The sequence below is a fragment of the Ctenopharyngodon idella genome, chromosome 4 (genome assembly GCF_019924925.1).
Source record: "Ctenopharyngodon idella isolate HZGC_01 chromosome 4, HZGC01, whole genome shotgun sequence".
NCBI lineage: Eukaryota > Metazoa > Chordata > Actinopteri > Cypriniformes > Xenocyprididae > Ctenopharyngodon > Ctenopharyngodon idella.
In genome coordinates this window covers 26351315-26367471 of record NC_067223.1, presented here as the reverse complement: position 1 = coordinate 26367471, position 16157 = coordinate 26351315, and the positions used below count along the sequence as shown (strand labels likewise).

At 38.3% G+C, this 16157-nt stretch overlaps 2 protein-coding genes across 5 annotated transcripts in view; both read right to left on the bottom strand.

Annotated features, from left to right (window-relative positions):
• LOC127511131 (tripartite motif-containing protein 16-like) overlaps positions 1-16157 on the bottom strand; it is a 163417-nt gene that overhangs the window by 138504 nt on the left and 8756 nt on the right. The window lies entirely within an intron of this gene.
• LOC127511215 (gastrula zinc finger protein XlCGF8.2DB-like) lies at positions 2366-7859 on the bottom strand. 2 transcript variants are annotated; one of them, XM_051891968.1, is made up of 4 exons: positions 7794-7850; positions 7180-7282; positions 6980-7092; positions 2366-3784 (listed from the first exon to the last, which is right to left on the bottom strand). In XM_051891968.1, exons 3-4 carry the CDS (start codon positions 7065-7067, stop codon positions 2862-2864), a joined length of 1011 nt encoding a protein of 336 aa, XP_051747928.1. In that variant the 5' UTR covers positions 7068-7092; positions 7180-7282; positions 7794-7850; the 3' UTR covers positions 2366-2861. The 2 variants fall into 2 exon arrangements, with proteins under 2 accessions (XP_051747928.1, XP_051747927.1); XM_051891967.1 differs by having other exon boundaries at positions 6980-7282; positions 7794-7859.

Genomic DNA, 16157 nt, shown 5'->3' with positions numbered 1-16157 from the left:
AACCTAACTCCCCAGTTTAAAATATGAATTACTCTTACTCTTTTCAAATGCCCAGATTAGAAATTGGTAGAATCGTTTCTCCTTAAAGGCTTTTTTTTTTTTTGTATTTTATGATTGACTGGGCCTGTTTTTGTGTGTGTGGTTTATTTTATTATTTTTGTTATAAGGAAGGTGGTAAAAAAGCGATCAAGATTTCAAGTCATTGGCCACCATGGTCAAGACAGAAGACAACGGCGCTACACTATTTAGTCTTGGTTCCATAGCACGGTTTTGAGTGTTTCTTTTATACTCTTTCTGACAGACAAGGATACAACAGCTCAGCATAAGGCACTTACTGTGTGTGTGTGTAACAGCTCCAGATGATTCTGCATTTGTCCAGTCGGTTGGGGTAGAGAATAGCCCTAATGTTGATTTGTTCCAGCTCGCTTGGCCTACGTTGTCTCAAGAACATCAAAAAGCTTAGCGTGGTATACTGTAGTTAAGCCCAGTTGTAATCCTTGTGCCTCACCCATAGTTGTGGTCCAAAAGAAAGATCGTTCTATTCACTTATGTGTAGATTATCAGCAACTCTATAGCGAAACTCACAAGGATGCTCTTCCCTTGCCTAGACTAGAGTAGACACCAAATGTGCTTAGTGGGGCCAAGAGGTTTGGTACATTAGATCTGGCTCGCAGTTATATAATACAGTCAGTGTTATAAAGGATTCAAATATGCAGATGATGCTGGACAACCAAAGAATGTGCAGGACCTGGAGGATTTTCCTGAAGAATATTGGACAGTTTAACTGCTCAGGAACAACTCATGACAAAACAAAAAAACAAATTCAGTTCTGGGTCATGCAGGTAACAACAACAAGGTAGTCACTTTTTTTTCTTCTTCTTGCCGTTGTATATACTGAAACAAACAGTACCAGCATCCTCTAAGCTTGCCTCCTTATGTGTTTAAAGTACATGTCCTTGAGAGAAGAATACAATTTCAGCATTGGCACTGACTTGAAGTGCATCAGACTGCAGATCAATGAGTTTGTCCACATTTCGTGTCAGTTTTTTCCGGGGACAGTCCCAGTTTATGGTGTTTTGTTCCCAACTGGAGCCGCTCCCAGAAATGCAACATATATGACACAGAGCAACACCTCTACATAGTCTAAATTAATGGGAGTCTTCCTCAACCGCTTAAAGGGTTAGTTCACCCAAAAAATGAAAATTCTGTCATTAATTACTCACCCTCATGTCGCTCCAAACCCGTAAGACTTTTGTTTTTTCTTCAGAACACAAATGAAGATCTTTTTGATGAAATCTGTCCCCCCATTGACAGCTACACAACTGAAACTTTGACAAGTTTATAAAGAGATTTTAAAACTTATCCATATGAATCATGTCATTCAGTCCAAATTTTTTGAAAAGACTGGATTGCTTTATATGAACCACAAATTGAATTTAAGCCAACTCACACATCAGTTTTGGTAAATGAAAGTTCAAGTATGTTTGCTTGATGCACGCGAGAACCAAGGAGGTTCATTCTCGTGTTACGCAGGTTTGGTCGAGCTTCTGTTTGAAATCCAGAAAATTCAAATGGATTCGTTTATAATCTCTTTATGAAGTTTTGGAAGCATCAAAGTTTCCCTAAGTAGGTTGTCTATGGAGAGACTGAAAGCTCTCAGATCTCATCTAAAAGATCTTCATTTGTGTTCTGAAGAGAAATGAAAGAATTATAAGTTTGGAATGACATGAGGGTGAGTAATTAACAATTTTAATTTTTCACTTTAATATTTGAAACTATAGCAAAGAAGATGGTCAGGTGTGACAATATGCGCAAAAGATAATAATAAGCCTCAGGGTGAAGTACAAGGAGGTGAAGGATATAAATAAAAATAATACAAATAAAAGAACTGGTCTTGAAGGTGGACAATCAAAAGAGGCCCACAATCATCTGCTCTGTGAAAGTAGCCTGGATTTCAAACAAATATGTATTTTGCCTTACAAAAAAAATAGGAACTTACTTTAATAGTTGATTTAAAAAAATATAAGGTTCAAGTATATTTTATGTCGTGAAGTAGCTTAAACTAACATCGATGTACTAATGGTATATTAGAAACTAAATTGGCTCACTTTTTAGTGTATAAAGTATACTTTAAGTGTAACACTAACTTATACAACAAGTTTACAACTATGTTTTTTATTTGTACTACAACACTTGTGAACACTTTGAAGTTCAAACTAACTTTTTATTAAAATTCACTGGACTACTATGTTTCTATTTAAGTATTAATTTTAATGCTTGAAATATACCTTTAACTATACTTTAAGTTGCCAGCCAGTGCAAGGTCCACTACCAGTGGACTACACAATAATCCACATACACAGAATTAGGAGCATATCAGTTTTCTTTAGAAATCAATATTTTCAAACATTTTTTTAGAGAGCAGTATGTACAACAGTGTGAAAACAGTATTTAAAAGGTGACTCAATCAAAAGAGTAAGCACAACTTCCAATCAAGAACACTTGCAATTCTTAATTACACTTTCAATATATCAAACAATTGGGTACAAGTGTAACCCAACTAGACTTTTCTGTCTGTATAATTCAAGTACACTTGAGTGTAATTTTAAGTATATTTCTGACATAAATTAGACTGAAAATTTAAAAGTAGTGTACTACCGGCACACTGAAATATAATTTTTTGCAAGGGTACTCTTTAACAAAGAACACGAACAGGGTCTCACATTTCATATGTATCCTATGTGTAAGTGTGATGTTTTATTACGCTGATCACAACTGAATAGTCTTTCTCCAGAGTGAATGCACAAATTATTGCTGAAGTTTACTCCTTTTTCTAACATTGAGGAAAATGGCAATTTCTTTCAAGAATGAGTTGGCAAATGCCGTTTCAGGTCTGTGTGATATGTGAAACACATCTCACACTGAAGACACTTGTAAGGCTTCTCTCCAGTGTGAACTCGCATGTGAGTCTTAAGGTTTCCTTTAGATACGAAACTCTTTCCACACTCTTGGCAGGTGAAAGGCTTCTCTCCAGTGTGAAATCTCATGTGAACTTCACGGCTTGATCTGTTTGTGAAAGTCCTTCCACACAGTTGACATTTAAAACAGTTCTCTCCTGAATGAATCCTCTTGTGATAAGTAAGGTTTTCTTTATATCTGAAGCTCTTTCCACACTGATCACAAACAAACGGCCTCTCTCCCGTGTGAATTGTCATGTGAGTCTTAAAAGTGTCTTTTCTTGAGAAGCTCTTCCCACACACTTTGCAGGTGAAAAGCTGCTCTCCAGTGTGATATCTCATGTGAGTCTTAAGAAGTCTGTTTAGTGAGAAACTCTTCCAACACAGTTTGCAGGTGTAAGGCTTCTCTCCAGTGTGAACTGTCAAGTGGGCAACAAGGTTTTTTTTCTGTTTAAAACAATTTCCACACTGAGAGCATATGAACGGCCTCTCTTCGGTGTGAACTCTCATGTGAGTTTTAAGATTTCCTTTTAGTGAGAAACTCTTTCCACACTGTTGACAGGGGAAAGGCTTCTCTCCGGTGTGAACTCTCAAGTGGGCGTTAAGGTTTTTTTTCTGTGTAAATCTCTTTCCACATTGAGAGCACATGAAAGGCTTCTCTCCAGTGTGAACTCTCATGTGGACTTTAGGGTTTCTAGTTCCTGTTTTATGAGTCTGTGAGTAAATACTTTTTTTTTCTCCAGTACTGAAATCATGACATTTCTCATACTGATTTTTCTCTTTTGTTTCATTAAATTCTTGATTCTCCTCTTTCAGTGCCATCAGGTCTAGGGTAAAAAGAAACAAAAACACCAGTTAAATGGAACAAAGCAACAGAAATGCGGGTGGGAGTGGGAGGTCAAAGATTTACGGCAGGTAACAGTTTTTAACAAGAAAATGGAGTCAACAAATGGAGTCAACAGTTCAAAAAAATGTTTAAAGTAGGTTTTTACTATACAAAAAAAAAACATATTTGGACAAATTTTTCAGTTAATGAAAAAAATTGGACTTGTACATTGAAACAAATATACAAAAGTATTGCTATACAATAGACTCAAATATGGCACCTCTGGCTTGAGGCGACATCTCTGATCCATTCTTACAGGTTAAAGTAAGCTTTCCTTCAAATATAAAGCACTTCTTTCTTACAAGATACTACCAAGAAATCAGTTATTGTTATTTGTCAATTATAAGTGTGTGTTATTGCAAATACACTGTAAATTCATGTTTTTGTAGGCTCCGCTGCAGCCAAATATTAGGGATGTTTTGTAGCCTATCAAAAGCAGAGAGAGTTTTACTTGGCTAAAGTTATTTGCCATTTTAGTGCAGTTGTCATTGCAGGGAAACACTGTTCTCTTTTGGTCGAATCCCTCAACATTTCAAAATGGGAAACACGTGTTGCGTGTCCATCCATGAAGCCTTAAACAATCACAACTATCAGGCCAGGGTTCCCGGAAAGCCTGACCCCTTCCTATATAAAACAGCAGGTCTGGCCCAAAATTACAACCTACAAACCCTTTTTTTTTTTTCAATACACTCAGTGTTACTTTGGCAATACTAAACTGTCTCGAAAGACAAGTTACCACTTCTCACAAACTGTAAAAATCATTAAATGTAGTGAAACATTTTGCCAAACAAATAAAATGTACAAAAAACCAACTTACCAGACTTACTCTTCTATTAAGTCTAACAAAGCCAGAGCACCTTCTCACACTTGTCCTGGGAGATGTGGATACACTATTGCAGCTAGGGATCCGCATGCAGTATGTCTGCACGGCATGTCTGGGCTGAGAGCATGTCCAAGCAGCACTACAGACAAGGATCTCTTGTAAGCAGTGCAGCAAAATCTCTCCTGGAATACTGCGAAGGAGAGCTGTCTTTCTACAGGGTGTGTGTAGCGATCCCTTACTGGTGGAGACAGCACAGGATAGCTGCAGGAAACGGAATCGCCTATGCCGATGACAAGTTAGGCTTACTTCTTCAGACGAGCTCTGGGAATCGGTCGCTTTCAAGATAAAGATCAAACCATTCCCTAAATTCCTACCGGACAACAACTAAGTTTCCATCGCTGCCTCAGGAGATCTGTCAGATGAGGAAAAACCATTTGTTCCCCAAACGGAGTCACTTGGTTACCCTACAGGGGTAGGGGCTAACAGCAGATTGCAGCAGGCTAAGCAACTCTGCATGAGGCTTGCCTTTGAGCAGCAAACTGATTGGGCAATGACTGGCCGTTTGCTCTCCCTGCCACAAAGCGCTCGAGGTTAGATGGGAAATTCTTCCTTCCTACTACCTTGACGGTTCAGACATTCCCACCTTTCCAGGTATCAAATTTTGAGAAGATTTATAAATCTTCAGCTCGGACAAGGCATGCTACCAATGCGATCATTCTTCTTTTGATTTACATCAGCGAGGAGGAGATGAAGGGGCCTTGTTACAGGGAAAAGACATCACAGTTGTGGACAGAGATACGCACAATGACAGATCTTATTTTGTGCTCTCACACTGCCTGGCTCAATCCACAGTGAGAAATTTGGGTCTGGCAGTAGTTGGTAAAAGGATTTCGAGCCTTGTCCTTTTCCACCATAGTGGACAAATTCAGCCACTTCATCATTCAGCCGGTAAACCCTAAAGGTTTGTTTGGGGTTTGCATCACAATAAGAATGCCACCCACAGGACAGATAAAGAACATTTTCACAATCTCAGGCATCGGTACTACAGGTCTCTCCAAGACCATGTTTAAACAAGATAAAAGATTTATCAGTACACAGACAATTGGGTGAAATGCACAAAATCCCAGTGCTTAAGCACAGTCCAAAAGGGATGCAGATTGCAATTTGCAAGAAAACCTTGGGTTTCTCATGGATAAGACAGTCAAAAAAGCAAGGAGAGAATGCAAACATTTTGAATGAAGAGACAAATTCTGTCCTTCTCAAAGAGCAACAGAAGAATCAAAGAAGGGGTTCTTCAGCCAGTACTTTCTTATTCCAAAGAAAGGGGGAGGCTAATGCAGAATCATGATTCGGATCGCATGTCAAACCGCCAAACTGCTGAAATCACGTGACTTTGGCGCTCCGAACCACTGATTCGACAGGCTGATTAATAACGCTCAGAAGCTTCATGAAGCAGTGTTTTGAAATCAGCCATCACTATATAAGTCGTTTTTTTTTTTTTTTTTTTTTGGGCACACCAAAAATATTCTTGTCGCTTTATAATATTAATATTGAACCACTGTACTCACATGAACTGATTTAAATATGTTTTTAGTACATTAATGTATCTTGAGAGAGGAAATGTCATTGCTGGCTATGCAGGCCTCACTGAGCCATCGGATTTCAACAAAAATATCTTAATGTGTGTTCCGAAGACGAACCAAGGTCTTAAGGGTGTGGAACGACATGAGGGTGAGTAATAAATGACAGATTTTCATTTTTGGTTGAACTAACCCTTTAAAGTAAAAACTGGCTGAGCTTTTGGCATCTGACACTGCACTAACGGTGCATATTCTAATTTATTTTCTTAATATTTCTCTTGTGGCCCATAGTGGGGAAAAAAAAATAAAAAAAAATGTATTTTCGTGAATCAAGAAGTATTTCGTGTTGAACAAGTTTTTGAATTTTTTAAATGAGAAATAAGCTAATTTAGCTATCTTTTATCCTCACAGCGCGTTGGTTATGTGGAGATGCACTATGAAAATATTGCGGGGCAAATGAATTGTAATACTAATTTAATAATAAAATAATATATTTTCATAATATACATAATATAAACAATTAAGCAATAGAAATTAATATTTTTCCATCATTTTACATTCAGAAGCAGATGGTGTTTAAAGTTACACAGTTGTTTTTTTTGCCAGTTCTTTATTATTTTTCCTATTTTAATTTGACACGTCATTAATTTTGTCCCGAGTTGCATGTAGTAAAGAGAAATAAAGAGATCATGAGGCAGAATGACCGGAGAAAGACTTTGAGAATGAAACCAACCTGTTTGTTCCTCAGTTTCTTCAATCTTCATGTCTTCACTCTCCTCTTTAATAAACTGCCATCTTTGTTTGTTCCTCAGTTTCTTCATGTTTGACTCTGAATGTTTCTTCTATCTTCATGTCTTCACTCTCCTCTTTAATAAATGCAATCTTTGTTTGTTCCTCAGTTTCTTCATGTTTCACTATGAATGTTTCTTCAACCTTCACGTCTTCACTCTCCTCTTTAATAAACTCCATCTTTATAATAGTGTGTCACGTGGATCTCAGTCGCTTCTCCAGGAGTTTTTCTGTGTGTTTGGAGACTCTGTCATGATTAAGATGAGAATAATTAACAGAAAGAAAAACACTCAAAACTAAATCTCTGAGTGTGTCTCAATCAGATCTAGTTCAGTAGTTCAGTGCACTGGTAACAGAGTCAGTCAAAGTGAGTGAAAAAACCAGCATTACAATTACTAAAATAATCTTAATATTTAGTTATTCTGATATTATATATTTGGTGTTAAAACTCTTTATATTCATATACTTTATGAATTGCACTTCCATGACAACATTTATATTTTAACAAATCATTAAATGTGTTTGTTCTCTAGTATTTAGTTCAGTTTCTCTATCATTACACGCCGGGGACCAAACAATTTGTTTATAATGTACTGCTTCACTATATAGGGAGCGAAATGAGACGCACCTCACGTTTACGCACAAAGTAGTTATTAGAAACACTGCACATTAATGATGAACTAATTTTACAGTTCTCTTTATAACTGTCTGGACGGGTTTTATTACTTTAAACACTTTAAATGATTAAAAACACAAACCTTTCTTCAGCAAAATCACAGACACAAGAGCGTGGCGCAGCCTTGTGACGTCATGTCAACACACCAAAATAAAAGTCCCGTTCTCACGCTAAAAATAATAATAGAAATTCACATATAGAAAACACATTAAAATGACAAGATAAATGATTGATTCGAAGGGTAAATCGGTCAATACCTCTGAGATTTTTTTCAAAAGCTTCTAGCTTTTATCTAAATGTTAGCAAGTGTATAAGAAACATAAGGTACCTGAAACATAAACCTTTGTAAAAACAAATATTCTGGAGGTTTAAATTGCTGGGGTCCAATTAACCCCATTGGGAAAAAAATGTTGGTAAATTTAAGGTTAACAGAAGGGTTCAAATAGTTCTTCTATATGGTAATAAACACGCAAGAAGATTGTCGAGACTAAAAAGGATTTTTTTTTAACCTTTTGGAGCACAACAATTTTTCTAGTTGACATTTTCTAAGTGGTAATGAAATCTGATTTATATGTTGCAGAATTATCTTTAATAAAAGTGTCACTTACAGGGCTCTGTAGAATGTGTTGTTAATTATACTTGCCTTTCCGAATAAATTATTCAGCTAGAGGCTCATCCCTAATCAGTAAATTTGTTTTGCATTATTATTGTTATTTTCAAAGCGTTCAGTGTTATCTTTTTTTTTTTTTTAAAGGACTTTTGTTAACATTATTTAGCTCTAACAAGTAACCTTTTTGATAAAGAGCACTTTAGAACTCCGAAACTAAAATGAAAAAAATATATAGTTTTTGCTCAGTACTAATTGAAATGCAAAAGAGAGAACTGGTGTTGTTTCCAAACAAAGGAAAAAAATATGTATATCGGTCAAAATACTGGTTATCAGCAAAAATCCAATATTGTGCACCCCCTAGTGTTGATGTATCTGATGTATGAAATTGCAAATACTTTTAAATGTATGCAACTTTGTTTCTACTCCTTCCACTGTGTCAATCTAGTTTAAGAAAACATATTGTGCTGATTCTTTATCCTGCTTGAGCAATAATGTACGATGACATTTTTCTTAAATTTAATGTTCTTTATTGTTTTCTTGTTTATTGTCTTCACTTCAACAGACAAATGAATTATGGAAACCAAACAGAGGGGTAAGGTTTAATGCTAGAGACATAGAAGTCATGTTGACAGCTTCTTACAATAGTGCAAATCAGTGGGACACTAAAACAGAACATGTATTAAAGTACTATGAGTAAACGTCAGTACAGTTTACCTTTGATGTTACTACTGAGTTGTCGCAGATAGTCGCATGATAGTAGATGCTATCCAAGTTAAATTTTTTTTTTTTAATTATTGCTTGAACAAACATACAAGTTATCAAGCAAACCTCAAAACGACAAAGCTTAATACAATTCCAAGAAGTCAGAATAGCAGCAAACAGAATAAACAACATGAACCTAAAGAAACATTAAAAAAAAAGAGAAAAAAAGTAAGAATGTGGGAGGCTTCTTAAAGAATCTGCATTTATATAAGTCAGGTATTGCATATTTCAAACTTATCCAAACAAAGGTCATCCCAGAATTTTTTTTTTGATAATTTGCATAAATAAAATAAATGTTCCAACGACTCGCCAATCAATCGAGCCAATTTTGGCTATTTTTAAATAATCTGCATCAGCCGATTGTGCAGCAAATTAGGCCGATTAATAGGCAGGCGCATCTGCAAGTTAAATAGTTAAATATTGGTTAAATATGATGCTACTTTTAGAGAGAGAATGTGAGGAACTTTTTGGAACTGTATTATTATCGAGCCTTCAACCAGCTGTAGTTTAGGATACAGGTAAGCACAGGTACCAAAACCTGGTAATGAGCCCAGCAGCTAAATTATTATAGTAGCCTGCATTGTATAGATTTCGTATGTAAGAATTTCTCTCCCTCTGAGCTTCAGCTAACAAAGGCAGAGGAAAACAGAGCGTTTCAAAAGCATAATGACATTGTAGCCTACTAGAATTGATGTCGACCACACTTATGACAAGTGCAACAAGTCATTTGCGTGTGAAAGTAGAAACACATGCAATTCAGACTAAACTTCGTGGTTAAAACATGCACTCTAACTCTCTTCATTTAATGTGTCTGAGGGTCCGACATACTCTCCACGACCATGAGCAGCAGGCTGTGCAATATGAGTTAAATCTTTTATTTTTGTTATCACTTAGATTATGGCCATTTGATTTATAGCAGTGTCTGTCAACAAACATAATGATTCAGAACAGTTATTAGGCTACTACTACTACTATTACTATCTTGTGTCCTGCAATAAACATTTACTCAAACTCAATCACCTGTTTTCCCCAAACATATTAGATTAATCTATGCACATCACAATGTAATTATAAAAAATGTGACTTCAACGTACTTCAGCCCACTGTAGCACAGATGTTTGATTCTCAAAGAAAATGGCAAAATTCTGATCCCCGGTCAAAATATATTGATACCCTAATCACAGAAATGATTGCTACAGACAACCAGCCCTTTACAGTTGTTTCAGATAACAATAGAACCAAGATATACCATTAAAAGTGAAAAATACTACCGCACAGACATGCTGGACAGTGTGTACAAAAAGGTTGAACAGTGAATTAAGACAGTATTTGCATCAGAGAATGCTGGCCCCTGTTTGTCTTTCACCACAGACTGTTGGTCTGAATCACTAATGTAGAAAGTAACTGGCAAAGGAAACAGGTAGTCCTAAATGTCAAGGCCATGTCTGGCTCCCATACTGGGGACTACATCAGGGAGATGTTCTTTAGCATGCTGCATGATTGGGACATCAACCAAGACAGAGTGGTGCTTGTGCCGCGAGACAGTGGTGCAAACATGATTAAAGGCCTCAGACTGGCAGATGTACCAGACTTAAGCTGCAGTGCACACACATTACAGCTTGTGGTGAAAGAGGGCATCAGCAGTCAGTGAGTAGTGGGGGACATCATTGCCAAGTTTAAGACGTGCTACACACTTTAGCCACTCTGTGCTTGCAAAACAGTGTCTGAGAGCCATTTAAAAAGATCTTGGCCTCCACCAGCACAGCATCATTCAGGATGTTCCCACCCGCTGGTGATGACTTCAGAAGATGAAACATCTGGATCAACACGCACATTCACAAATTTCTATATATCCTAATCATTGTTAATATGTAATTCATTTTTCCAGGAGCTCTTTGCTTCTACCTTCATTTAAATTGCTAACAGTGATTGTATGTTAATCGCCTAAATTATTACATTATTAGCTAACTGCAGTCTCCAAATTGTAATGTTGACATGCATTCTCTGTAAAGCTGCTTTGAAACGATATGTATTGTGAAAAGCGCTATACAAATAAATGTGAATTGAATTGAATTGAACTCCACATTATGATGCTGGAGCAGAAGCATGCCCTGAACCTCTATGCAGCACAACATGGCAAGTTTACGACACTGCCTGCAGAACAATGGGATATCATCTCAAATTTGATTGATACACTGGGCCCAGTTGAGGAAGTGACTTTTGAGATGACATTGCACTTTTTTTCCGGGCACAGTGTTTGTATTATGTTTTGTATTTCGCTGTTTAGAGTCTGTTTGAGACTAGCTATGGAAAAAACGTCAACCTACTAAGTTTGCCAAATGGATGTATTGATTACAGTCCTATTGTGGCTCTTAATCCTCCTTCCCTTGAGTCTGAATGCATCACCTGTTAAACAACCAGCGAGGCTTCAGTATGGCAGAGAGTTTGTCCTTCGGTGGCATCAACCTTATAATGTTCGTTATCCTGTGGATCAACGCCGGCCGTGGTAGTCCACCAGTTGTCCCATAAGGCAAAACCATCCCAGAAGCATATTTCGTTCCATGGTGTATTACTGCACTGGTCAATTTTTACAGTGGTTTGTGTTGGATAAAGTTCCTTGAAAGACTGCTGTATTTCCAAATCAAGTAGTTCTAATGGAAGTGATGTTATATTAGTGACACAAGTTGCAGGTTTTAGAGCATTTGCTTGTGAATGGTACGCCATCATCATTTGGTGCTTTGAGGCAAATGACATCAACACATTTCTGAAGCTGTTTGTGTATCTAACAAGCCACTAAAAGAAGCTATGTTTAGCCTCAAAGCGCATAGTCCAGAGGCTAACCAGAGGTCCAAATCCTCTTATCAAGTCCGGATAATGCTCCAGAAAATGGTGCTTTGGAGTCAGTTTTTGCTAACAGTCTGTGACGATGTTCTGATATCAGTGTGTCCAGGTGGCAAAATAGTTTCCTCTATATGAAGAGGAGATACTACAAGTTCAATTAATCAATTAATCTGTTCGGGCAGCGAACACTCAGTATTGATCATCTATAAACTTCTTCAGAAAGGATATTTACCTGTGGCCACAGAGAAAATAACTCTTTCTTACGTAGCTGTGATCGAATCGTTATCAGTGACATTGGTTTATAAGCAGATCAGAAGCAGATCCACTCGCAAGAATGTGCACACAAGTTTCATTCAACTAAATCACGAACACATAGCTAGACTAAACAAACACAAACATAGAAAATGAGAGAGTGGAAATGAATTTGAACCGCATCATAACGGGAATGAAGCAATGGAAAAGGTCAAAAATAACAAGCTGGACGAACCATCACAGTTCAAGGTGAGCTCACAGCTGATATATTTTAGACGTGCTCAAACACAAACATATTAGGTCTTCTGAGGTTGAGCAACAAGTGTGCATTATGTCAAGACCTTATTCCTGTTTGAATGCTTACACAGGTCAGGAATGGAACGACAGGGCGCTGGAGGGAGACAAAGTCCTTGTAAAGCTTTCTGGAGGAAGCGTAAAGTTGAGCAAATCTTTTCCGTAGTGGTTGGGCTGCTACTTCATGCACATTCAGCCAGAATATTTAAAGGCTCAACCTCCAGGGGGTGACGACAGGGACTGGTTCTTTCTGGGAGCTTAAGGAGTCCCTCTTAGCAACCCAACGGCCGATATTCTAGTCAGTGCTTCATGTGGACATGGTTGAGTTTCATGACAGGCCATCTTACCTTCATTTCTCCCTCCAATGCATGTAAACAGGTACGTCAGGAGTCTGCAGGACAGAGCTGGGCCACCACCAGAGCCACAGGCGGGGATGGTTGTCAATCCCCCCAGGTCATCTGCAGCGGAGGAGCCACCACAGATGCCGGAGAAGTACTGAATGACTTTAGCTCATTAAGGTGACTCTCATGAGTAGGGTTGGTAATTGTAAGAAATTATCCACGTGCGATTCCAATTCAGCCTAATGATTCAGTTTCTTACTTACTTTTTTTTAGTAAAAAACAAATTTTAAAATCCATTATCAACAAATTTAACACTAATTTTTACCATTTATGTAAAATTATTTTTTTTTTCAGAATATAAAACACCTAACCTTTCTAACTCATGAATATTTCAAAAAATTTTAATCAGGTGCATTCCCCACACGGCACACCAGTACCATTTTTGGAACTGAACCATGAATTTTCTCATGGTTTTGGAATTATTAAAAGAAAGCGGAAAAAAGACGGTTCTCAACCCAACTAATGAAGGCGCTGAGCTCAAAATTCAAGATTTTTTTTTTTTTTTTTTTTTTAATGGGACATCGCCACCTACCACAGCAGCATCCCCTCTCTTAGGTTTTGGAGCGCCTTTGAGGACCTGTTTCCTATTAACCTTCAGGGGAAGCCTCCGACAAAAGCACAGGCAGCAGAGGCAGGATTTGAGGACTGCAGCTACTACCACTGCAGGAGGAGGGTTCAGTACAAGCTGCGTGTACAGTATACTAGCCCCTAGATCAGTCCACTAACAGGACCGACCAAAACCCCCTGGCCTCTCACGTCCAGCATGCCATTGTCATCTGTGGACAATGTTCTGCTGTCTTGGGTACCCTGCCAGGAGCCTTTGCCTGTTGAAAATGATCCTGTCTTTATTGCCTCTGTGGTCCAGCAGAAATGGAAAGGGCTGGCCATTAAGCACTTCAAGGAGAAAGGCAAAGGTGCATCAAGGTTTTGACTACCCACTTTTCTTTTTTTTTATTATTATTTAGAGGAACGGGGAGAGGGAAGCTGTTTGCTTCATAGCAGTTTATTTACCTTTCTGCAGGGGTCATCACTACCATGGAATTCCAGAGGAACCAGGTCATGTGTGACTACCATGGTGAGGTAGTCTCTAAGCAGGAAGGAGAGCAGAGGCTGGAGACCCATCATACCAGTTTTTCTTTAAGGGCAAGGGTGTCGAGCCCCTCTGCATCGATGCCCAGAAATTCCCCTGTAACAGCCACCCAGACCAGAACACTTTTGGCAGGAGGATGAACAATTCCTGCAGGAAAAATAATGTGCAGCCCCAGAGAGTTTGTTTAATGTGTTCTGTTGTTCACTCTACGGGACATTGCCATCAATGAGGAACTTTTGTGGGATTCTGTGTAGATCATCATTCAAAGGAGAAGGGAGGGATCTTTTTTTCTTTCTTTTTTTTCCCAATGTGTAAATATGTAAATATTAATTAAGATTGTTGCACGGTGTACATGGCTATCTGTCAGGACACACAGACTAGAGAGATGGTAAGTATAAATAGAGACAAGCTTTGTTGAACACAGCAGTATTGGAATGGAGATGGATAACAGACAGGTAAGTTGCCCCCCCACACACGTTTTCAGTCACTGATGAATATATAATGAACAGTTTCCTTTCTTTATTTGCAGGATGAACACACAGGACGTGGAAGAGAACACAGAACTGGAGATTGGAGATATGGAGCTGGAGACTGGAGAAGGGAGACTTGGCTGAGGAGATGAACAGCAGGTAAGGAGTCTTCAGGTGAATAACAATCCAGGAGAACTTAAGGTGAGTCTAAGATGAAACTAGACTTTCTCTGTGTCTGTGTGTGTGTGTGTGTGTGACAGCTGAGTGACAGCTGGTGGTGATTAATACTTAGATGGTGATAATGATTGTTGACAGTGTGCAGGTGAGCAGACGGAGGGATGATGGGAAATGTAGTTCGGAGGAGGTGACAGAGCCTTTTACCACATGTGCTCAGGTTTTCTGCATTGTCCTTTCATATTTTACACTGCTGATGAGTTTTTCCAAGTTGCTTTTTGTCTGCCACACTTCTTCCTGACTTTCACAGGAGCAATATCATCAATTACACCTTAAACCTTTGTTAAAGGAAAGGAATCAAGGAGAAAATCATAAGAGTCTGCAGATATGCTTGGGGTTAAAGATATAGTTTTCATAAACAGCACACTAGTATTTTCATTTAAGCATCTCTTTTTGACAGAGACAGATCTAATTTCAGTAGTAGGAGAGATCAATATCAGACAGTGCTATGTCCTTAATAACTGGATGAAATGTTTAGACTCTTACTGAAAAGTAAATCTAGAGTGTGTCCACGATTGTGTGTGGGTCCATGTACATGCTGAGTCAGATCAAAAGTATTCAAAACAGTTATTTTTTCTTTTGCCATACTGATTTCTGCATTATCTATGTAAAGTTAGGAGGGTCTGTTTCATTGAGGACTGTTGCACTGCATTTAGAAGCATAAAATTTGTTATTAAGTCGTTGACTAGAAGTGATTTATTTTTAAGTGAGCGGATGTTCAATAGTGCTAACTTAACAGTCTTACGTTTTGTCTCCACAATAATCTTAGTTGTTGTGGCTGCGTGGTGTTATCATTGTCTTTGTGGGATGCGTCAACTGCATGTCCATTCAGGTGCTGAAGTGAAGTCATGTGGTCATTCGTACTCTGTCCAGGTGTGTTTGTGCCATTCAGGTTCAGTGGATTGGCACACACACACATTAATATTCTGTGTTCATTTGCTTGCCTGTGCAAAGTTTGCATAATCAATAAGCTGTATATTGAATTCTTACTGCATTAGTACTTAATACAAACCTGGTAATAATGACTGGCGGGAAGCTTTGTTTTCCTATAAGGGTGTGACGTCACATGAAAACTATGAATAGGCAGTGGTAGGAAACCAGTGGTTGCAATCCTTGTCGTATCTGTATCTGGGGTAGAGGATGCTACTGCAGCAATATATGATGCTTGTGACAATCTGATGTCTCGAGTGCTGTTGGGTCTCGCTCCCTGTTTGTGCCATCGATTAGTGTGTTGATCAGTTACAGCTTGTTTCTCTACACTCAGTATGGCCTGTTGAGGAGCACTTAATTCATGGGACTCACTGGCTGTATGCTGAGGGTGTCCATGATGAAGATCTGCTGTGTGTTCTGTCTGGTTTGGTAGTCCTGCAAGTAACTTTGTTTCAAGAACTGCAATCCTTTGTAAAAGCCTGTGGCAGTTTGTGCAGCAGGTAGATACTTGAACAAGAAGAGGCATTTTTTTCTTATCCTATTAAATCTAGGCAGCTGTGTT

What these genes read in the sequence shown, in the direction of transcription:
- LOC127511215 (XM_051891967.1), bottom strand. Translation starts at nt 7,067, where the DNA reads ATGAAGAAACTGAGGAACAAACAAAGATGGCAGTTTATTAAAGAGGAG. An exon ending in AGAAACTGAGGAACAAACAG is followed by an intron (nt 3,785 to 6,979) that starts GTTGGTTTCATT and finishes TTTTTACCCTAG; the next exon opens with ACCTGATGGCACTGAAAGAG.